The 24,351-nt window shown below is 43.1% G+C and overlaps 1 protein-coding gene across 7 annotated transcripts in view; it reads right to left on the bottom strand.

Moving 5' to 3' along the window:
- The window catches only part of LOC120948811 (gastrin/cholecystokinin type B receptor-like), a 38,855-nt gene that overhangs the window by 7,996 nt on the left and 6,508 nt on the right, over nucleotides 1–24,351 (bottom strand). For 5 of the 7 annotated variants that reach the window (XM_040365561.2, XM_040365570.2, XM_040365619.2 and 2 more), the window contains exons 2-3: nucleotides 5,190–5,742; nucleotides 4,973–5,087 (exon numbers count right to left, since the gene is read on the bottom strand). In XM_040365561.2, the coding sequence (XP_040221495.2) occupies nucleotides 4,973–5,087; nucleotides 5,190–5,742 (668 nt within the window). Of the gene's footprint in view, nucleotides 1–4,972; nucleotides 5,088–5,189; nucleotides 5,743–17,256; nucleotides 17,456–18,903; nucleotides 19,252–24,351 lie in introns of those variants that run through there. The other 2 variants (XM_040365580.2, XM_040365587.2) reach the window with 2 other exon arrangements.

The raw sequence follows: 24,351 nt of genomic DNA, 5'->3' as shown, positions 1-24,351 counted from the left end.
GGCGGGATGCATACATCCAGGCGCACGATTAGCTGTGCGGCAAACGCAAACGCTGCCTACATAAATTAAAAGGTTTGTTCCGGTTTACATGGCAACACTGTTTACATCCGTTCGGCTCCAACCCTTCCGCTAGCGGATATCCGCCATGAGGTAAATCGGACTAGTTTTGAGCTAATGCCAGCCCCCTCCCCCCTCTCCTCGCCCTTTCCCCACGGGATGTTGAATCATCCGAACAGCTGTTGTGCCGGAGTTCAATTTCCTGCAGTGGAGCAGGAAGCAAGCGTGGGCTTTCATGTTGTCGGTTGGATACAGCACACAGCCCGGGAGCAAATGAAACGTCTCTCCAGCTCCAACGCTGATGTTGAATTGCTCTCTGCCAAACCGGAAGTACAACAAAACACTGTTTGGTTAATCGACAGCGTGCATCCATCTGACGCCCCGGCAGGAATGCTTTTGTACCATTTACCATCTAGCCACCTGCGCAGCGTTAGCGTTGAATTGAAAAAAAAGAAAATCGAGCTATCGTTCCAACTCGGATTGTAAATCACTCACTGATCGCTACTACATCCAACGCGACGGGAGCATACGCTCAAATTCCCAATAAATATCGGCGCCATACTTAAACCGGTGCAAGTTGTTGTTTTTTTCTTTTCAAGTGGACACAGACACAGCCAGAACCGGAAACCGGAAGCACATTGCGAACACACGTTACAGCCTCCGTAATAACTAGAGGAAAAATGGCATCAACCAAAATCTGACACCTCCGCTGACGAGCTGACAAATGTTTTTTATTTTTTTTTTTGTTATTCTCTTTCTTTTTCTCCCCACCAGCTGCCAATTCTCGATTCACATCTTGACTTCAGGACGTCAGGTTTCGTCAGACGTTACTGTCGGTACGGTGCCTGCCAGTATGGCTAATGGTATGCCGTTTTTTCCATCGAAAAAAAACCCCATGGAGGCCTCCGTGATACCACTTTTCACCTAAGACGTCGGATACAAATGATTTCTTTCCTGCCGTTTCCTTTTCATCGCTCGGGAGAGTTGGGCACGGGGCACATCGGGATTGGGTATTGGACTGAGACGTAAAGGAAATGAAAATGCTTAAACCATCCCATCTCAGCCAGCTCCCCCATCCCCCTTGGGGAAAGGTTGGAATGGTGTACGCGCTTCAACGTATTGCTGATGCGGCCTCCTTTGTTCTTCCGACGGCGTTTCTGTGACGAAGGTTCCGCCGGGAATGCCAGAATTCCAAGGCCTCTTTATGTGGATATCCTGTAGGTTTCCATGCATTTTGTGCTCCGCAACGTTCCACGACAGGATGGGCCACAGTAAACAACCAACCGCCTCTTCCACTTCATGAACTTCTGGCACTTTGTATTCTTTACAGAGGCTCTCTGGGCTACGTTTTTTTAAGAAGCATTGTGCAACTTCTTAACCAAGAACCTTGTGCTTACAATAATATGTTTAAAGTTTACTGTTGCCGTGGCACAAGTTCTCATGCTACGCAGGTGTGCGGGTAGCTCACAAATGAATAGTCAAGCTATCGGTGCCGACGCCCACGTAGAAAGCGCGAAATCGATGCTCGACAGCGAACGACAGTTTGCGATGGCATTAGCGAAAGTTCGTCGTGTTTGATGAAAGATTTCTAATGTAGACATTCGCTTTGGAAAAGACGCGTTTTGCTAGTTGTTGCTACATGCCGGTGCACGCTGTTGATTTCTGCTGCGACCTTTGAACTTTCAGCCTTATGTTTGAAGGTTATATTTTACTTTAAAGAGCTACGTCATTCAAAAAATACACAATCTAGCGGAGGACATTTGGTAGCTACAATCTTGTTCTCCGAACGAGCAACATAATGTGTTACACCTGTTATCTCTTTCCTTTGAATCTTAATCCGGTTGCTATGGATCGCAATCCATGAGAATAAATCGTTGTCAAAATACGTTCGCATCGTTGCAATCGTTCTACGTTCGGATCATTTTCAAATACGTTTAGTTTTAGCAGTAGCTACACATTTTTCATTGCAGCGCATCGTTTATTCATCGCCGCGCGACGCATTTGGTTTATGAGGATAGAATGCAGCATTTATTTTATTGATAAGAGAATATGTACTTACTATTTTGGTCGTGTTTGAATGTAGACGTAGTTGACAACGATCTATTCTCATGGATTGGTTCGAAGAACCGTTCTGTTCGTGAAAACAGGTTAGGTGAAAAAGGGTAAAACAACCAGTTCTGTATGACTAAGCTAAACATCTCTTTCATTGAACTTTAAACTATATTGACTATTTCCGAATTCCGTATTTTCACATAACGAAGGAAAATAACCATCTAGCTTTTAATACCGTCGGGAACTTCCATTTTGTGTATTCCTTCCATCCAGCAGTTGCAAAACACGCGTCACGAGTTCAATCTACCGTACAATTCCGTTTGATCCGTTGTATGCAATCTGCTGAACCGGACGATAAACGTCCGGTCTAGCGACCTATCCACCGAACAAAGCAAACAGACTGGTGGGTGTAGCACACATAGCACAGCATCACTGCACACTTTTATTGCACATTAATGTCGATTTGCAATCGCCCAAAGTGCCTCGGGAGCGGCGGGCTCTGTTTGCTCCCACGATGCGCGGGCTGGAAGTCCGTAAAGTGCGTGGGAGATTTGAGCACCGGAGTTCGGAGTGCGGATTGCGGAAAATGGTACATCATCGCGCTGTCATACAGTACGTGCCTATTGCGCGATGGTAGCATGGTGCGGGACAGGTAGTGCAAATGGATACAGCTTTATTTACTTAGCGCGAGTATGTGGGGGAAACAGCAACAAGGGGACAAAAATGGGGTTTGTTTGTTGGATTTTGTTGTTGTTGGATTCGCCACAATGTTTCGATCACGATTGCCGTGTGCTTGCCTCGTTGGCTGCTAGTGTCATCTACCGTATGGGTCTTGCATGTTACAGCAAAACCATAACACTAATAAATGTGTTACCTTTTTTTGCTGTTTTTGTGTTTTTTTTTATTATGCTTTGTTGTAACTACCTTGAACACGCTTATGATCATGTCAGATGTAATACGGGTATTTTTATGAGATTACTATTTCAAAACCATACTTTCTTCGCTCTCCTCTCGGGGCTTGATACAATATCACCTCAGATTACACACTCACACAGCTTTTGTTTTAAAAATGTTCGCCAAACAATGATTCTTTGTTCAGGTGGCTACCAACAAAAATGGTGACCGTAGGAGTAAACCAGATGAGGTGGCTGCTCAATTTTATGGCCAACGTTGTTATTGGATTGGAGCATGCCCATACTCAACAAAATAATACCTAGATAAAACATAAGACAAGGTAAAACATGTCAAGCTGTGCGAGAACCAGTATAAACAGCCTAAAGTTAGTCACAGCTTAGTGTAAAATATACATCAAATATAATATACTATATAAATATAAAAAAATAATAAATATTATGAATATAAATATAAAATATAAAATATAAAATATACAATTAGTATAAAATGTCTTCTTCTTTTTGGCACAACAACCGTTATCGGTCAAGGCCTGCCTGTACCACTTATCGGAATGGTTTTCAGCGACTTTTGGATAACCCCTCATAGCAGGATAGTCAGACCTACGTATGGCGACACGGTCTATTTGGGGCTTGAACTTATGACGGGCATGTTGTTAAGTCGTACGAGTTGACGACTGTACCACGAGATCGGCTAAAATAAAATGTGCCTCACAATCCAATAAAATGTACATAATGCATTCGTTGAAATATTTTATAAACTAATTTATGCAAGGTGGGGCATACTTTCCCGAAGTTCATATTGCCGTATTATTGCATGAAGTAGGGACAATAGTAGGGGGAAGAGTGACACAGCTGTCTCAGATAAAGAAGAAAGATTTTTTGTCCCTGATTGGCTCACAACAAAATTGAGTCTTTTAGACCTCATTCTTTTCGGTTAAAATGAGCAGCTCGATTACAGTCAAACCTTTTACCATATATCAATATTGAAGTTTCGCCTTTCATTTAACAGCTGTGCCTAACTGCGAAGGTCGATTCACCTAAGATCTGAACTAGATCTGAGTGGACAAAAAAAAACTCTGCAGGAACCCGAACACCGGTGCACATGTCACCAAATTACCCTGAGTGTTTGGCAGAATGGGAATGCGACATTGTTCTTTCTCACCTAGCACCAACCACATGGTAATGAGAACGCAAAATATATAGCTCGGCAGCCCGTACACTTAAAAAAAACCCCGCCAGTCAATCTTTTAAGCGCTCAATCTGTGGATTATACCTTCATCAGCGATTGCATAATAAATTCTTAATGAGCCACTCACGCCCCAATGCACAGCACGGGGACGAGTAGGAAGTTCGTCAGCGATAAGCTAAGTAAGTGCGAGTCGTGTACGGGCTGGTAATTGGGCCCCGAGCTTAGTTGCACCGGGGCAATTTCCGAGGCGCAGAACATTCCCAGTCTCGCATACCCCGAATCCACTCAATCAGCCAAATTTGTGTTTAACGTAAGCTTTCTGGTAGCATTGTTTGTCCTCTTTCCCCTTACATTACCATCGTCTTCAATTTATCTTCATCACCCCTCCAGAAAAAGCACTGAGGGAGCGCGTAGAGAATATTGCGTTGCTTCGCTTCCGCTCCACCATCCGACGTGCTGACGGCTAATCAACAGCCAGAAAACGGCGACGGAATCGAGCACCTTCAAAAGCACGTCCATAACGTAGGCAAGAGGCACCTTGTCCCTTTAAAAAGGCTTTGGCGATACGGCAGGTTGCATAGGTTTCCGGCGCAGCGCAGAACGTATTGGGCGAACAGTGGAAATGACTTCGATATCTTGCGTCCCTTGTGGGTGGGGATGGGGTGCTCGGATGTGATGGCGAATAGTACGCTTACATACTTATGAATAAAAGAAACACACTAATGGAATCTGCGCCTGAGTGGCGGCGACATTATCTTACCTTGGAAATATGGTATTAATTTGCACATGACGCTACCGAAGACGAACCTCCGCAGCACCTGGCCGGCGAGTGTAAACGGCATGCAGAAGACACCGAGCAGCAGATCGGAAATTGCCTGCGTTTTTCCCAAGAAACAAAAACAAAAAACACGAAAATGCGAAGTGTCAGTAACGTTTACGATGCGTTTGCTCCGGTGCTGCTAGTGCTGCGTCCCTACCAGATTCAGCAGATATACGTTGGTGACCGTGCGCATCCGTTTGTTTTGGGCGAGCGTTAAAATTACCAGCAGATTGCCGACGACCGACAGCAAGAAGATAATGGCGTACAGGGGGATGATGAGCTGATTCTGGAACGTGCCGTCGCCGCCGCGCGAACCGGCCGTGCCCGTTCCGGTGGCTGGCGGCAGATTACCGGCCGCACTGCGCCCGTTCCCGGACAGGTTGTGGGTGCCGACCACAGTGGCGGAAATGTTGTCTCGGAGCAGCTCGCCAAGCGCAAGCGACAGGTTGGTACCGTACAGCTCGTCACCGTAGTCGCCGGCCATGCTGTTGGGCGGACGGTAGAGGAGACTGCCCGGACCGAACAACAGGTCGTACTGGGTGAGTTCGGTTGGGGCCGTCGGTGGATCCCTCAGCTCGATACCGTACACGAACGGGCCGTCGGTCATTCTCAGACTGAATAGGCTGGGCGGACACCCCTTCTCTTTCTTTCGCTCTGATTTCTCGAAACGAAATGTCCGCCGTTCAGCAGCAACTAACTCAATGGAAAAGCTGAAAGTAAAACATACAAAGTAAACCAGTACATTCAAGATGGTGTCATTAGAAACAGCGAGGCTAATTTCTCAGCAAAATGGACGTGCGCCCTAATCGAACCTTACGTCGGGGGATCGCCGCGGAGAAAGCTTGGTGTTTTGTTATCTATCCCTAAAGTCTACCACAATTAGCATCTTCAGGCGGCAACTCACTAACAAAAGTACGCATCACTTTGTCAATCGCTTCTCGCTGGCTCCGCACAAAAGCAAATGACAGTTTCAGTTACAGTTCTGCTCGCGTCACAGTTTGCGATAGGACAGGCCACGCAACGAATAAAAACCTGCGAATCGCGTGGCGTAATTGATCGCTTGGACACAGATAAGTTAGTGAGGGATCCTAGTTGAGTAATTCACGTACAGAGTGGGATGAATTAAATTTATCTCGAAATAAGATAGAGAGTGTGCAAACCGACTACAGGGGCAATCGAGATTGAACGGTTGGGAAGAATTTTAACCATTTCCTGGTGAGCGACTCGCGTGGTTTGATGTAGCCAAGTCAACTGAAGTCTACCTGTATCACCCTATACCGTACTCTGTTGAACGATTGAGCAAAGAGTGTCGTCTTCGCGCATATTCCTAACTAAGCCAGCAAGCCCAACAACACGAAAGACGCAGAATGTACCCGGTACATGACAATGAAGTTAATGGCTGAAAATTTTATTGACTTTGTTCGTACCGGGATGAAATTTTTCGATTTTAAAACCCGAGCACCGAGCTCCAAGGTCCCCCAAGGACCTTCAATGAGCCCCCAAACCTGACAACCGTCGCATAACAGATGTCGGCATTGCCAAGATCGTCGATTTATCTTGTCTCCGTCGGGAAATACTACGCTTGGTAGCTACTCAAGAATTTAATAGCTAATTGATTAATGTTCCGATTAGAATTGTGGTAGAATTACCCCGGTATTGTTGGCGTTGCAGGTTCTAGCGGTAGCAGCCCGCCATGTGCCGTCACCCGTGTCATATCTCAATTGTCTTGGCAGAGAAACCCCCGGACGGGAAAAGGGGTACCGCTCGCCCCAATATATTTGTTTTATTTCCAACCGGAGGATAATGCGTGTACTTTAGTAGCTTTCCTGCTATCTAGATTATTAGTCAGGCGTTTGTATACGTCTGTGTGCCCGGTGGTGAGCAGAGCAGCTCTAGAACAAACAGCACGCAAGAACACCTACCTCCATGAAGTCATCAAAGGTTTCCTGGGCGAAAATGGCCTAGTCCTCCTATATTTCCTAACCATCTTGAACAGAGGAGCATGCCCGCTGGCGGTAGTGGTGTGAGATGTGGTGAAAAGAAAAGTTTTACTATCACTAGAATGTTGTCTCCTCCCTCGGCACCCATCTTCCTCCTACTTTCTATCTTATCAGCCTCCATTGTCGGATGAAGAATACAAGCCTTCCCTAACTCCGTATCCCTTTCACACTGCAGAAAAAAAACTCTCAGTACGGATGCCGTGCAAGGTGGCCGAAAGGCTTAATGCCTCTCATCACTTTGTCTTGCCTTGGTATCGGGTTAATGTCGGAAAGATTCTTCCCCGTCCCTTCCGGTCCCGCGGGAAAGCCACAGACTATCGGTATCAGAGTGGCATCCAACGGAACGATGCTAATAAATAAAACGAAATGGATTCTGTCCTTGTAGTAGTGGCACCCGACACATACACACACATGCATGCGTACTAAAGCCTGCCAAGGCGGGAAAAAGGGATCGACTCGAGCACCCATTTAATGGCGTCCTTTTTGTCGACGACACTATACATACCGTTCGCTTCTGTTTGTAGTGACTTGCCCCACAGCAGCGGTGAAGTGTGCATGACGTATGTTTTCCGCCTACGCACCTCAAAAAATGCGAATGGATGCGGTTGTGGTCTACCGGACACATAACCCCAAAACACTGCATACTCTTCTAATGAACAAATCGGTCTGGCAACGAAGAACCGCAAGGATGTCTTAATTTGCTAAAAACTAGATGCTTATCACACTTGTTTGTGGTCCCTAGCCTCAATTCCCAGCAATAACCACAAAAAAGCAAATAACATAAAATAGGCGAAGGATAGCCTTTCAAGTCCAATTTAATCTCGACCTCGGCTCCTTCGGGCGTTTGTCTCCATCCCCAACGCCAACTGTGTACACACTTACATCCCGACCAGTATCTTAAGGCTGAAAGCGGAAAACTTTTCATTTTTAAACACTTGCCTGGTGGGGTTATACGTTTCCTGGCCGGGAGGGACCACATTTGCCCAGGCAAAGGGCAACTAGCTTGAGCCGGGACAAAAACGGCTTCCCCCTAACTGGGGGTTTTGTGTTGTGTCATCGGAGTTTGGGGTTAGTTGCTCGGTGTAGCTCAAATTATACAACAAGAATGTGCACCCAACCTGCCCGGGGTGTCCGTAAATCTGACTCATTTGTGGATATCGCGGAACTTAGCAAAGGATGACAGAGCGCTGGCTGGGAGTCTGGGGATTTTGCCAAGATTTTCGGCGGTGCCATTGATCCTACGCTGGATGTAGCGAAACTTCTACCGAATAAATGGTTCCGCTTCCCCCACCGCAATATCGGATGGGGTTTTCTCTTCTCTGGATTAGGGGGCGGATTTCTCCGTTACTTTCCACACACGACATCACTTTCCAATTTTCTTTATCGGGGCTAGATCGAACTGCATCATTTCGGCTTCTGTTCAGTTGCAGGCTCCATCCGCGTTTATTGCGGTCGTCGTCGTCATCGAAGGGGGAAACTGCGGAGGCACTGCGATGAGCGCAGACAAATCAAACTCTACGGGCGCTACGTGCCCGTGCTGTTGTCGCCCATAATCTTCCGGACGAATTTCTCGCTGTATGCTGCGAGATAAGCTCCCAGCCCCAGACAAAGGCCGCTTTGGAAAGAGCTGCCCAAATAGACACTCGCGCGCGGACCTATCAAAGAGGATCCATTTGCTCGATGGAAGAGGCTTAGTAACAGCCGGTGGAAAGTATCATGTGCGTGCGATGTTTGGGCTTTACAGACTTTACCCCACTGCGTATGTGTGAGTTAATGTGGTTCCAACGTGTGCTGCCTTTGCATGTTGATATCCATATGTCGCGCTTCAATCGCACACCATTGAGCAAAAACCCCTTCCTCTGTGACGATTATTCGCCCCAGCTACCCGGTCTGATTGCGATGGGTTTACAAGGCGGTTATTCAGCTCCCTAGCAACAGCTACGTCGGTGGGAGGTTGTTCAACAGCATGCCAGAAGTAAAAGAGCAGCGGAGTAGGAAGCGAATGCTTCACGTTCACCGGTGTTCTCCTCGCACTTCAAGTAGGTTCAGAAAAAGTGCTAGATATCCTCCCCGATAGGACGTCCCAGAAGTACGATCCATTTTTTTTTTTTTGCTTTCGTGTTGGCTCTTCCAAACGGGCCTTTAACTTTGCACACGCAAGGTGAGCGAACTAGGCTTGTTTTTTCTCTTTTTTTTGCAGGCCAATACGCCATAATTTACGCACCTAAACTTAACCTCTACCGATCTCCCGTGACACTTCAAGTTGGTCGTGGTTGTAAAACGGATTTTGCGACTCGGGCATCAGGGGAGCTATCGGAGATCAGTCTGTCACGGAGTTTACAGGGCCTGGCGAGCAGATAGCAACCGTGCCATAATTAATCTTGTGTGCCTTCTGTATCTTCGTATGTTTTTCTTTTTGTCATACATTTCCCTCACTAGAGGTATCTCCGCGTTCGGAATGTATGTGAGATTTTTATCATGATTTATCGTAATGTGTGGTGGCTGGTATAATAAATAGCACCTGTGTGGTTTTCGACCCGTCCACACTTCTTCTATTCCCCCTCCTTGGCGTGTTTGTACTTGGGTAATGAGCTAAATTGGAATACTTTGAGATACTAGTGTCAGTTTAGCGGATGGTACGACGATTGCATGGGCGTACAAAAAAAACTCTCCCAATAGTAAACAAATCAGTGTCATAATGAATTTATTTCATTATGCGAGGTGAGTGAGCGCTGAATTGCGGAGAAAGTCGATGTTGGGGTTCATTTCATATAATATTATGACAGTTTGCTTTCAAAGGCATTCTGTAAATTTTTTCACGTGCACTCAAGGTGGATTAACCGTCATGTGTACAACCAAAAAACAGTACGTAACCGTACAACCGCCTACCCGGGTAGGCCATACATTTTGTATGGAAGAGTGATGTTTTTCGTGGGTTAAAGCGTATATCTTTTGAGTTATTTGTTAGATTTTAATGAAAATTTTCTTATAGGTTCATAATAATGTTTTATAACATATCTTAGTAAAATTAGAATTCTAAAAATCCTATCAAGATTTTTTTCAATCAAAAATATGTTGTAACTCTACAACCCCAACCGGCCAGGCCGCATGTTTTGAGTGAATGATTAAGTCTGTGCCGGTTGGTTTCCGCATACAAAATATAGCAAATAGAATAGATTTCTTGGTAACTGAATGCGTTTTTGTATGTGTTTTGATTATTAAGGAAAAAATCAGTATGATTTACGATATAGTTGATGATTTTGAATCTCAGGAGATTTAAAATCAATTAAATCACAATATCAATTTCATTTTAATTGCCCATGCCCCACTTAAATATTGAGCAATGAATGTAAAATATATCAAAAGCACACAATACATTCACGAAATAACACTGCAATTATTCTTGTTTGTTTGTTTCAATATGCTCTATATTCCACCACCTGGTTTCTTTAATCCACCGTGCATGCACTGTGCAAACCGACTTGCTGTTCATCGTATAAACTACGCCTAGAAGTATGCAATCAGTTTGTGTTAGGAAACCGCTGTTCCATAAATTCAAACGTATTGCCAAGCCTCACTGAGTGGCCGCCTTAAAATAAGCAAGACATACGGCAAACCCCCGTTCTTAAAATATTAATTATTTGCTAAATAAGGTTCATCAAGCAGGCCTTACTGCCTACAATTCCATCTGTTGCACAAATTGATGGTTATTTACACGTATTGATGACTGTATTGTCGGTCGAGGCGCTAATTTCGATAAAAGATTCAGCTAACCTTTATCAACCAGGGGTGCGTTGAATATGCGTCCAATTTGCTGGAAGCCTGCACCCAAACCGATTTAATCAGATTAAATCATGCGTATCGCTTGTTTACAATAAGCGCCTGGATTGCAGCTATTGAAAGGCGTAATCAATAAAAAACGCTATTGCAAGCTCATCAGTTCGACAAAAGGAGGGCCACACTGACTGGGCAATTATTACTGGCCCCGTTCATTTACGTTGCATAATCACTTATTGTTAGCAAACATCGTTCAATGTTGTATTCATTCTACTGGAGGCGCATAGCGTGAAACCAGAGAACCCGTCATGACGGAAATTGCCCGCAGCAATGAGCCGTATTGCGTGCTAGAGCAGTGCTCTCCAACCTTTTTAGGATTGCAGAACACTTGGGTTTGAATATACATTAGCCGCGGCCCACATCCATGGAGAGCATACATTTTGTAGGCTTAGTTCTAATTTTTTGATCAAAAATATATCTAAATCTTATTCTAGACATTCCTGTAGAAAATTTAATATCCATTGTGGGAAAAAAATTATGATATGTATAGTAATGACGTTTTCTTTTTCAAAAATTGTTTCATAAATTGTTGTTTAGTAACAACTGTTAACGCCTCGAACCACAGGTTAGAGACCATTGAGCTAGAGTGTGACGAAAGGTTGAATGGCTTACTTGAAGAAACGTTGCTCGCCCCCTTGGAGAGCGTCCTTTACCATAGCTCATTATTTTCGATCCAAGCAACGCGGTTTCCTCCGGCAGCGGCTTCCTAATGGAAAACCGAACGAATAAAGGAGGGGGATAACTCCGGCTCGTCATTTTCAATTTCGTTTCTTCTTCTTCTTTGGCACAACAACTGATTCAATATCGTTTGCTTTGTTTCATTTTTTGTATGCTTGTGTGTGAGTATGAATCTCTCTTCAAAGTGTAGCTGCTGTTTATCCTTTGTTCGTTTGGCAAACCACGCTTGGCGTTGACGCTAGCAGCTTTTTCACACTCTTTTGTAGGCGAGGGCGGTCAAGATAGCGTAAATCGTTAATTAGTTTACAAGAGGATGCTCAGCCCCTGGGTTAATCGGAGCGAGGCGAATCGGGTTGCCAACAGCTATTTCAGCAGCTTTTATCCGCGTTAATCATATCAAACCCCACTGAGCTTTCGCTTAACGCATCCGGACAGGTGGGCCGACGTACGGTGGTACAAGGGCGAATCTCACCGTACGCGGACTGTGGCAACGGAGACCGAAAGCACAACGACACGAGATTGGTCTGCGTAAAGGATTTTGAGTCATTTTTTCTCTCACGCTTCTTCTCCTTCGCTCGGTATCTCCAGTGCTGCCGCTGCTGTTATCATTTCACACGCATTGCCTCAGGCTGCTGGTGAGGTTAAGTAGCACAGTTACCCGATAGCCTGGGGACGTTGAACGATTGACCCGGAGCTCGGGAGCGGCATCGTTCCATCTGCCAGTTCTTTAACCTTTTCACTTCCACACAGTTCTACACTCACGCAAAAAAACACACTCACACAAACTCCCAATCCGAATACGAATACCAACTAAAAGGAACAGATAGGTTATCTACGATAAATCCCATTTTTTGGCATTGATGACCTTCGTTTTCCGATGGAATTCAATTTTGTCGGGCTCCGTTCCCGCGGAACGTTGTGTATCGTTCAAGTTATATCGCAAAAAAGACTACATGAGTGTGTGTGCATTTGCCTGTGTGTGTGTAAAGTAGATATGAAGATACCAAGAAAGTCGCCAACGCTGTTAGTTAGATACAGAGTTATGTTTTTGTTTTGCGTTTCCGCTTGCCTTTTTGCATTTGACATGTTTTGGATACATCTCGCCATCGGGCTTGATTGGTATAAGGGATACAATTAGCGGAGGCATCAGGGAAGGCCTACTTCGATAACTTGATGAGGTGAGCACGAATCCGTCGATCAGTGCTTGAAGTTTGAAGAGCTATGCTGGGCCATGGTTTGGCAAAAGTCACACAGACGAGCAGGAGCCATAAAACACACCATCATAATTATTATTTCGAGTATTCTTTACTATCCTTGATGTAATTGAGCAAGAGCATCCAAGTAGTTAACATGATAAGGTAGCTTTTATTCTGCTCAAACAGACGTCCCAAAAGTCCTCAGCCGAATAGCACAGTCGCATTAGCACGCACTGCCAAATCAAGCAGCTTAAGAATAACGCAAGCGTGATCAAGTAGATTATTACGTTTGATAGGCAACATAATAGAAGTATTAACGTCTCCTGTGAACTGGCCTCCACATGTTACGGGTTAGCGTACCGTCATATGATAATATACTTTATCACTTATCTATCGCAAACTGAATTACATTTTTACTTAAATTTGTATTGAAAATATTAAATATGGCATTTGCAACATTTACAAACGGAAAAAAAACTTTGTTTACACTTTTCGCATTAAAACAAAACAATGAGTGGCATCGCGAATGAAAATCGTCAAAATAAACAAAGGTTAAAAAAAGGAGACATCTGCTCTAATGCAGTGTTTTATGGTCAAATTAACAATCGGAGTAGGCTAAGAGTAGTTTGTTTTCCAGTTAAATTGCGGTGTGTCTAGTGTGTATTTGTGTATATATGAATGTGTATTTATGGATTTGCATATTTCAAACTAACAACATACTCGCCATGGGTTCAAGTCCCGAATGAATCATGCCTCTATACGCAGTCCTTTTCCCATACAGACTATCCTGCTATGGTTAAAACATATGTCACTAAAAGACAAGCCCACTAGTGGTAGAGGCAGGGCTTGATCAGCGACAGTTATTGTGCCAAAGAAGAAGTGGAAGAAGAAACGATTGTTGAATGATATGTTGTACGAAGTTGTGCCCGTTACGTAGTCACTTGTCTGTAGGCTATGTGCCCACTTTCTTCATCCAGCGTTACAACTACTACGCGGTCTTCTCCTGTTGCATGAGTGTCCTACAACTACACCACCAGACACCATTTTGACCTATCATCTTAAGGCGGAATGGAGCATCTGAAGAAGTCCGTGAGTCGAGAATTAAGGCTAAATATGGAAATTACTCGCATCCTACACGGTCGCTTAGTCTTGATCCGCCATACATCTCCGGGATCAGTGACCTGGAGTCATTAGGATCGGCCCGAAAAGCTTAGTAAGTACAATAAAGCATAAGCGACTCCGAGGTCGGGAGGTCGAGTCCTTCTGAGCATTATCCTCTCGAACGCGGCCAGAAGGTTTTAATCAGATTTGGACAGTGCCCATGGCTCAGAGGCGTATGGGAGTACCGGTACTATATAGGTGCTATATAGTAGCAACTTCGTCCGTCGCGACAGGTTTTTTGAGGTGAACTGCTATCTCAGACTATAAAATGAACGGTTGGCAGCCAGCGTCCTTGCACGCAACTCATCGATGTTATTGTCGGAACTGACCCTTGATCCGACGTAGGTGAATTCTGGGACGACTTCAAAAGTACGTTCACCTATCTGTACGTCACGCCTACGTTAGTTTGGGACTTACGTCGGTCGGCTTCTGCTACATAGGAGAGCCGCAGACCAATGATGACTATATGATCAACGTATGCCAGGATCTGGGTTGACTTATAGAAGATGGTTCCTGAAGTCTCCACTCTCCAGTCCCGGATGGCCCTCTCTAGCTCGAAGTTGAATAGGAGATAGTACCTTTGGTGGTAGCAAAAGACCCTGAGGGATTTCCATCCACCTTCACTTGGCAAGTGACGTTGGTCATAGTCATTCAAACTAGCTTTATCAGTTTGGCTGGAATTCCAAAAGAGCTCATAGCGTCGTATTATTTTATCCTGGCTATACTATCACATGCAGCTTTTAAGTCAATGAAGAGATAGTATGTTATGTGTATTTTTTTCTCCAATATCTGCCGCATGGTGAATCTTGCCTCGTTGATATGGCCGGTATGATTTATTAACAAAACATAGTGCGAAATCATAATTAATGCAGGGGACTCTCAACCGCAAAGAGATTGAGATGAACATTTGTTTGTGAGAGAAGGAAAGGTCAGTTTCCAGTTGCTGGAAACCTTAAATGTTTATAGATTTCCAACTTTAACCAAATGGGTCTTAAAAAAATTAGCTATTTTTATTTATTTTATAGTATTTAAGTTGCGAATTTTATTTGTTCACGCAATCATAAATTTAAAAAATCCTAAATAAACAATGTTTTCAAGTTAACGACAACTCAATAGCTGTCGATACGGTTAACGACTGTCATTAGGCTATAAACGATTTTCAATCAAACTACTAGATTTATTTTTTGCATTTTACATTTCGTAAACGACAGTTATACCGACTGTTTTTAGCTGTATTGTCGTTTATAATTTGACAACCGTTTGTTACTAGGAGACTCCGGCTATTCCATACAGAGATAAACGATTAACGATGGTCGTTGCGGTTCGCAATTCTATCCAATATTTGCTAAGCGCACAACCTCGTACATCGTAACGAGTGGGTTCGAAGCGAATTGTAATCAAGTATAATTTCGCATAATGAGCGTTCGTGGCACATGATCGTCTGTTGGAGGAGATTCTTATGACTACAAGTGGGTTGTCAATTTGATGCCAATGAATTAATCAAAATCTTTAATCCCTTATTTTTGCTGAAAAATATTAATTACAAAAAAATGTACAATTATGATGAAATTGGCTTATTTCTCTGAAATTGGACAAGTCTAGCATGAAATGTTTATCTGCGAAACAACAATACCTTCTTAGACTCAAATCAATGTAGATCATTCGAAAAACAATATATTTAGGAAAGATTAAATAAAAGACTAAACCAATAGACCACTTTTCAATAACGATAGTGAACTATACTTATCTTTCTCATACTAATAATAAAACAAGTTTCGTATATACCGTTTAAATCACCACATGAGTGATTCACTGGAACAAGTTGATTTCGTTATGAGGGGTTTAACTATACAATGAAGTCTCGGTAAGGTAAATCTTCAAGGAAGTTAGAGAGATTTTCATGGAGTCAATTCGTTGCTATGTTGTATTCAAAGCAGCAACCATAGAAATATGGCATCGTTTGACCGTTAAATATGATATTATTAAAAACAGTCTCTCGAAGATTCACATTAGATAATTCAGGTTGTTGAGTATGTTGAGCTTAAAGAAACAATTCATCTTGAAGAAACTAAATGTTACCAAGATTTCACTGAAGTATATACTACTTTGAAGTTTATACAACTTCAATTGCAAAATGCACCAAAAATAGCGATTTCTGTCTATCTCTTTGTTCTCGTCACTGGATAGTGTTTACAGTTCGTGTTCTAATCATCTTGATATATGTGTCTACCCCCCGAAATCCTATTTTTTCATGCGACCAAGTTACAGTAACCTGAAGCAGCTACGACAAAAGAATTTCAAATCCGTTTGCCGTCCAGTTTGCTCCGAAATTCAGTGCATTAAAGCATACTCTGGTGTTGAACACCATTTTAAATTAGTTCACCAATCCCGCCAGTAATTTGATTTCGAAGTGCACCATGGAACAGTGCTATTCGTCGTAGGTTTCGTGATGAGTCGTTTCTGCTACAAGAACCAATCGAACCGTGCAGCAAATCCGTTTGCAACCAATAAAAAGTTAGGGAAAGTGCGCACATGTTCAAACAGGTTGCCGAACGAAGTTCATGCCGTGCTAACATCCTTTCAAGGGAACGGCAGGCGATGGGAGAAAATGCAAACAAGGGAAAACTAACATGCGTCCAGCAGATTTTTTTCCGAGCTGCACCATTTCAGCTTAATTACACTGGCCGCACCTTTGGTGGCGCAAACTAATAACAACAATAGAAAGTTTGTTGCTTTACCGAATCCAAGCTACTGCCTGCACTGATTTGCATAGCGAAACGAAAAAGTCTTGCAATGAATTATGCATGAATCGTCGCTTTTATTGCTTTACCTGTTTTCGATTTCGATCCCAACATCGTTTCAAGCAAATTGAATAAATAATAAATTATCCCACCGTTCGTCTCACCCTTTCCAACCGAAAACTCCCTGTTCCCTCTCCTAGAACTGGCAACCAAATCAAGCTCGTGTTGCGATGCGTTGTTGCATACGTTTCGAGCGCATCGCGACAGTAAATTGCATACATTACGGCGCTATCCCTTTCGGAGCAAAACAACCGCACGTGTTGATGCAGATGTACTTGACACCAAGGTTTCTTTTTGTGCTGCCACCGTGTTTTGCTAGGTGAGCGTCATCGAAGACGCAGCACGAAATGTAAATGACCGCAAGGTGAATTGCTTTAATAAAACCGACACCTGATTGAGACGCCCAAGAAGGCATTTAATTACACGTCATGATTTTCGCCATTTTTCTCGCTGGCTGGGAAAAGGGCCACGTTTCGTTTGATTGATGATTTTTTTGGTGTAGGGGTGGTTTTATTGATAGATGGATCGGTGTTTTCACCTCATTAACTTACCCGACAATCACAGCAATCCTCAAGTGGTGGCCAAGCAGCGAGCGTTGGGCCTTTAACTGGAGGATTATAGCTGTTCTTTTTCTAAACTCTTCACCACATCACACACTTTTCACTGACCAAATACACTTTTTTCTTAAGCACCTGTTCTTGTCATTGTGACTGTGTCATAGCTGCAAGCATTGAAATGTATCTAATCCATCTTTAAAAACAAAACTATGGTGAAAATAATATCGAAAAACCGAAGAAGTATCAAAGCGAAACCGTTGCACTTTTCGGATGCCATTGTATGTCTCCTTTTGCCTGTTATACTTTTCTATAGTATCCACAATCAAACGTCTAGCAAACCGAGTACAATCAATCAGCTGGATGCACTTTTTAAAGTTACATTTTCTACTGAAACAGCTTCAAAAAGGGTAGAGATTCTAAGTACTGTCTGGTTCAATATTGACAAATCAATTCATTAGCTCCCACACACACACACTCGTGAACAAGCAAAGCGATGAAATTTTTCAGATATACCCACCATCTCACACATACTCATTAATGAGTCAAATACTCAGTCGTGATCAAAAACTGCCTACAATAGTAGTTTAAATGTTGACTCATTTGATGTACCCACGTTCGAGTGTGTATATGGTTATGCATGAAATGAAGAATTTAGCAATGTTCTCAAGAATATTCTTTTTTTTTCTGGGAAATTTTTGATTGCTTTCGGACTAAAATTTGAACGTACAAGCAGTTTTTTGTTAATTTTATAATGAGATTTTGAATCTCCTCACACTTCGCACGCGATCAGCAAAAAAAATCCAATAGAGGACTCGTTAGTCTAGCAGTTCTATATCATAAGATCCACTGTTTCACTTTCCGGTTCGGTGAAGCTTTTACTGTAAACACTTGCGATGCTGGTTCCTGGGGTTTTGGTTAACAAAAAAATAATTAGAAAAAAAATCACCAACTACCGTTTGATTGATGGGCGTATGTGAGCCGGGCTCATCGCTTTTGATAGATAGTCACCCGATTCCGGCGAGTTCATTGCGGTTTTCTGTCATTTCGGTACAAGCTTTTCATCACTAAGGTCAGAAAGACCATTCTTTTCACGATCAACTGGCACGCACGCGACCGCCTGAACCTCATCGGCACGTTACGGGAGAAGGAGGAGGAAGAAGTGTCCTGTTAAGCTTTCAACTTCCCCAACGAGCACACCCGGCGGAGTTATATGGATTGCGTTATGCTGCAGAAACCCTTTTTTTCTCGACTTCCGGACACCCGATCCCCGGGGGAAAACGGAAACATCATTATTCTTCTGTACGCGTGTACGCCTTACAGTTACTCACACACATACACGAACAACCAATACGTTGCAATATGCAGTGCAACAAATTGGGTTCGCGCTGGCTTACATCCTTTTACATTTTGCCACGCGTAATAGATGCCGAAGGAGTTTCTGAACCTTCAGTTTGGAGCATTAGGACCGAAGATCCTTCTTCCTGGAGATGTGTCCGCCACAGGAATATGTGCTTCCGGTTTGCGTAACATTTACGAAATCGAAACCACCTGCCGCATCTATACGCCAGCCATAAAAATTTGATCCCAACTATTAACCTCACACTTCCTACACCTTCTTACCCAACGTAACTTGTCACATACCGCAAGATTTTTTATTTCCCTCGGTTGCAATAAAAAGCACACGTTCGTTGCCACCAATCAACACACCGTTTCGAACGGTCCGGATGTATAACTGACGCGTACACCTCGGTCTAACCGCCTCTGCTGTTGCGTTTGAACCATTTGACGCCCCCGAGAAAGACGCAACACACTGTGGCGTGTCATACACGACCTCCTGCGAACGAAACTATACTGAATCCCCTCAGCGTCGACAACAACTGTCTTGACGGCTTCTAGCGCGCGAGCCGACATCCTGGCATCAGTTGCTTCGGCTTCCGTTCGGGCGCGCTTCGGCTGGTGGCGCTTTGCACTGCTCTGCCTGCCTGCGGTGCTGGAACTTTCCCTTTCTTTTCAATGCAAACGCTTCGATCTGGATTGCCAGGATCAGTGGGGAAGATCAAAACAAACAAATGTTTGTGTCAAAAATTGCCATTCTCATCCTGGGGATGCTTAGTGAAAAAGAAACAAATAAAATACATACATCCGCACACAATGTGCCCGCCCGTACCCATACCTATACCCATATTGAGTGACTCGTGCTTCCGAGTAAGGGTTACAGTTTTGTCACCAAATGATAGTACACACTGATATCCCTCATGTGTCACGCTCCATGTTCTCCTCAGTCTCACACCCACATACACCCAGCGGGAGATTCCTGAAGCCAATGAAACTGGGACATGACCCATTCACCGTCCAGCATCTCGACATCGGTGTGAGTTGATATCCTTTTGGCTTTTGGCCCCCTCCCGGCACTCAGCCCCCTTAATAATCGTCGAATAATTGGCCCGAGTGAAGGAAGACAAAAATAACAACCAAAACAACGGGGAAAGAAAATCAATCAACCAAGATGTGGGGTAGTAGCCGGGATCGAGAAAGCGAGGTGTTAACGTGTGCGACGAAATAGCAGCGGTGGGCGAGCCTACACAAGCCTAACTTACTACAATCCACCAACTCGTTCGGCCACTGGCCTAACCGCTTTTTCTGCAATTAATTCAATAAATTTGTAGCTATACGCGTACCTCCTACGGGTTTGACCTGCCTGCCTACCCTCGTACACTACTCCTTTGGTGTTCTGTTTTTCTTGTGTAATTCCCGGAGCGTGTTCGAGTCAACTGACCGACGCATCGGGGAGGAAGGTTCGCCAGAGGAGAGAAAATTCATCCTTCGTATCGGTAAGCAGAATCCCTTGGAACACTTTCCTATGCAAACATACCCCTTATGGACATGTAAGAAGAATATAACACTCAGAAAAGCTTTTTAAGCCAGTGGCTCTCAAGTAACATCCATTACAGATTTTTTTCCTTCTTTTTTTATCCAAACTGTACTAACGCTAACTAAATGTATCGTACCACAAAAGAACAATGATTATCTGATTTAAAAAGCTTTAAGGCTACAGTTTTTATGTTTTGTTTCATGTAGCATTTCCTGTCACATTAGAGTCGACAACATTGAATTTTCATAAATTATTTGACACTTGTATTTGACGTCAGACACACTTACACTCATATTACTCACACTAGGAAATAATCGTAATAATGTGAATTAATTAATAATTAATAGTTAATTAATGCTTAATAATGTGAATTTACATAAATAATAATGCCCAATTATATTAATACCCCAATCATCCGAAAATATCGAATATATTAAAGAAGAAAAATAAAATATTTTACTCCAAAGCGTTCAAAGCATCGATTTAGATCCATTTCCCGCTAGGGTATTGATGTCGAAAATGACAAGCTTAAATCGACTCTGAAATCGAAAGAACACGTAGCCATTTTAAATAACAAAACTTTACCCTTTTCTATGGAAACCTCGAACAGCAATTAGAAGCAGGATAGTTGAAGTGCAAAGTAAACCCGATTTCCTAAGCAATATTTAACGTCGAGACATCTCGATTGAAAATATAGAATAAGCCTGCATGTTTTCGCTTGAATTATTTGTTTCAGATACATCATTACGCAATTAGTAGGCACAGAGTATAGCCTGAAGCTTATCGCTATTCCACAACATTTCGTGTACAGCTCACAAATGTGAACAAAAAAATAAATAAAAAAGCGTGCCAAAGGTCCGCTATGGGAAGCACTGATACTAGTAGTTCTTGTCTGTACCGAGATCTGCCAGACCTGATTACGTTACCATTTATCGTTGGTTTTATTGGTCATTTAAGCAAATGTTTACTGTTATGATAAAGACTAGTCAACGCCAGTATCTGTTAGTGACTGTGCGTGTGTGTGCGTGTGTGCTCTTTGTTCTATTCTAGGTTGAGTTTTTGTGTGGCTCAGTTGCTTCTTCGGTTGACCACACACGCAGGTGGCTAATCAAGCACGTGGGAATGTTTGCATACACTCTCAGCACTCTTCGCTCTTTTGCCTACTCTTTTGCCACTGCGTTGCTCACACACGACACGCAAACAATTGGCAATCATCAAATGAAGATCAAATGAGAGATTATCGTGTGCCTACAACTCTCGTTGGAAAATAATTGCAGCTACTACCAGATGGTTACTGCCTCTGTTGATCCAGATGCCTTCTGATTCGGTTACATACCTATACGCCTGGACATAGGTGCAGTTGGCCACATATAATGTGTTGCGCGGCTTTTGGACCGGGCGGTAATAGTCGAAATGAAACGGAATTGCTAAGCATTAAGCATGAAATTGAGCCGTGGCCTGCCTCTTCACCCGTCGGCAGGTTAAGCGATACCCAGTGAAATTGGATCCGATTCTCTTATGTTTCTATTTCGCCCGTTTGTTTACAGATTTCGCCTTCTCGTAGAGTACTGACTGAGTTGGGTGTCCTTTCTATATGCGTATGTGTAAGTGTTTTTTCTTTCTTTCTTTCTTTTGTTGCAACTACCCCCTCAGTACTTGCCGGTGTTAGAACGTTTGCAATAAAATTGATGATTGGATAGTAATTTCGTCGTGGCACTCGCAGGCATGCGATGTTTCTAGGGTAAGAGTAGGGAGTGGAGAAGAAAGTATACATAGGAGCTACCAAAGGTCGCAGTTAATTATCATCACACTGAGACGCGTTAGCGGAGAGGCGCAACCAGCAATCGTAAAACACGACATAATTTCCTGCGTGACTTCGGGCTTTCTTCCATGTATTGAACGACCAAGGTCTTTGCCTTTGGTCGGTGCGAGATTTCCAAAGCGAAGAGAGATTAGTTCGGTAAAAATAACAACCATAAAGAAGGGAGAGGAAAAAAAACAAAGCAAAGTAACAGCTCCTCGGATTTTGTGTAAAGCTCCTTGAATTACTCGGTCCATCCGGGTACTCGGAAGACTAGCATTTTTATTATTCTATATCTTGAAGCTTCGGACTAACTTGTTAAACAATCTTACGGAGAAATTTATCAATTTCATTTAACTTAAATTAAAGAAATTAGTTCGCATCATCCAGCAGATGCTGTGAACAATAGCTGTTTGAACATATTTCATGGTTTACTCTAACATCAATGATAAGGATATTTTGGCAAATAAGCAGATCGTCCTATTGAGCACTGGTTTGCATAAATTGATAAATAACATATAAATATATAATTGTAGAACAAACATCACTAATTGTCCCCAATGCGACAGGCTTTGTCCCGCAAATTTCACACCTACCGAGCCATTGCCCAGATTGCATCGCATAGGCCGACGTCCATTCTTTGCATACCACAACATAAAATATAAAACATAACATGATTGCTGTGTCCCACACATCGCACGATGGAAACATTCTGCTATTTTCTTCGTACCATTGAACGATAGCAAACCGTTAATGTGTGATTTTTTCTACCAGAAAGCTTGTTTTTTCTCGCTAGCGTCTGCAATGCATCGTCTGTGATGCTTTTGTAAGATCAGAAGTCAACCTTTTTGCAGCTGCTACATAAAAAAACGTAAACAGTATGTAAAATCAACCACCGTAACAAGCATCCGTGGAAAAAAAGCAAAATCTATTCGCTTTTCCAGTTCGATAAACACTGGTGAAATCTAAATGTTTGTGTTTGCGGCGAAGGTAGATCCTTTAAAATACTCTTTGAACGACCCACAACTAGCAGAAAATGCACATCGCGCCCTAGTAGCTTCAAAAACTAACATGCCCAAACGTACAGAGTGCAAACCTGATTATATGATTCCTAGAATCGTGGTCCATCCGCTAGTATCAAGAAACGCATTGCTTGGTAGCACATCAATAGAAATGAATGAGCGCCAACACACGACAGGAGCAAAACTGGTAGTTTGTGAACGATGCTATTATGATACTGTTCGCAAGAGAAACCTCCTAGCACTCCACACTCAAGAACCAGTTGCTTAAATCGCTCTAATTCGTCTCATCGTTTCTCGGACGCGATGGTGGTCCTGTCTGTTCGGCAGGTCACATTAGTGATGCACGTTGCGTTCCGAACCTGCCAGGTGCGAGCCGTTCCAGCATGCAAGTATCCAGACTGCGATCCTCTTTGCTTTGGGCCAATTTGCTGTAAACAAAACATACAGGTCAATTTGAACCTGTTTCTCTCAGAGTTCTTTTCGATCCGACCTGCAACGTTCGATTATCTGCTCTGTTTCATACGACGGGCCGGTTTGTTACGTACAAAGCAAGCAGGTTAAATTTGAACCTTTTCCTCTCAGCGTTAATTTCGATCCAGCGTACATACGACACCCACGGGCCTGCCCATACTCGAATACAGAGTCGATTGCATACGTTTATATGTTCACAATTCACGTAAAAGGGATAGAGCTTATACCACGAACGTACCTGAAAGGTATGCATGCTTCATTCATCAGCATCTGCAGGCAAGGACAAAGCAAAAAATACACAAAAATTTAAAGAGACAATTCTACGCGAGTGGTAAACTCAATGAAATAACTGCATCTCTTCTACTATATTATTAGTATTGGTGCATTATTTGGGCAGGATTGTGGCAATCAATGAATTGCTATGTGTTGGGTTCTACGATTCTTCGTTGCGCATGTATCTTCATTTAACGCAGTTGAATTTTTGCCTGTGGTTTTCTTTCTGGAACTAACTACTTGCGGTGCACGATGCGCTTAGTCTTCCGCAAAAATTCATTGAACATTGTTTATTAGACCGTGTATTAGTACTATTCTTATGGACAATTACAGTGCACTACCGGATAATTAGACACCCTGATAGTGCACCTTAGTTACAGTTCTAGTAAAAATGAAAGTTAAGTTTTTTTATGCAATATCTCATTGAATATTAATGAGAATACAGGGTTTCGAATCAAATAAAGTAATAGTTCAATCACTTAGGGAAATGTTGCAAATCGGTAGGATAATGTTGCAAGCATACTATGGAAATTTTGCAATCATATAGGGGAGTGTTGCAACCGACAAGGAGAATTTTGCAAGCAAACTGGGGAGCTGTCATCAGACTGTGGGTGCCGATGTAAACATCCCAAAACTTTTTCATTTATTTT

Source organism: Anopheles coluzzii, chromosome X, assembly GCF_943734685.1.
Source record: "Anopheles coluzzii chromosome X, AcolN3, whole genome shotgun sequence".
Taxonomy (NCBI): Eukaryota; Metazoa; Arthropoda; class Insecta; order Diptera; family Culicidae; genus Anopheles; species Anopheles coluzzii.
This window is presented reverse-complemented; position numbering and strand designations above follow the sequence as displayed.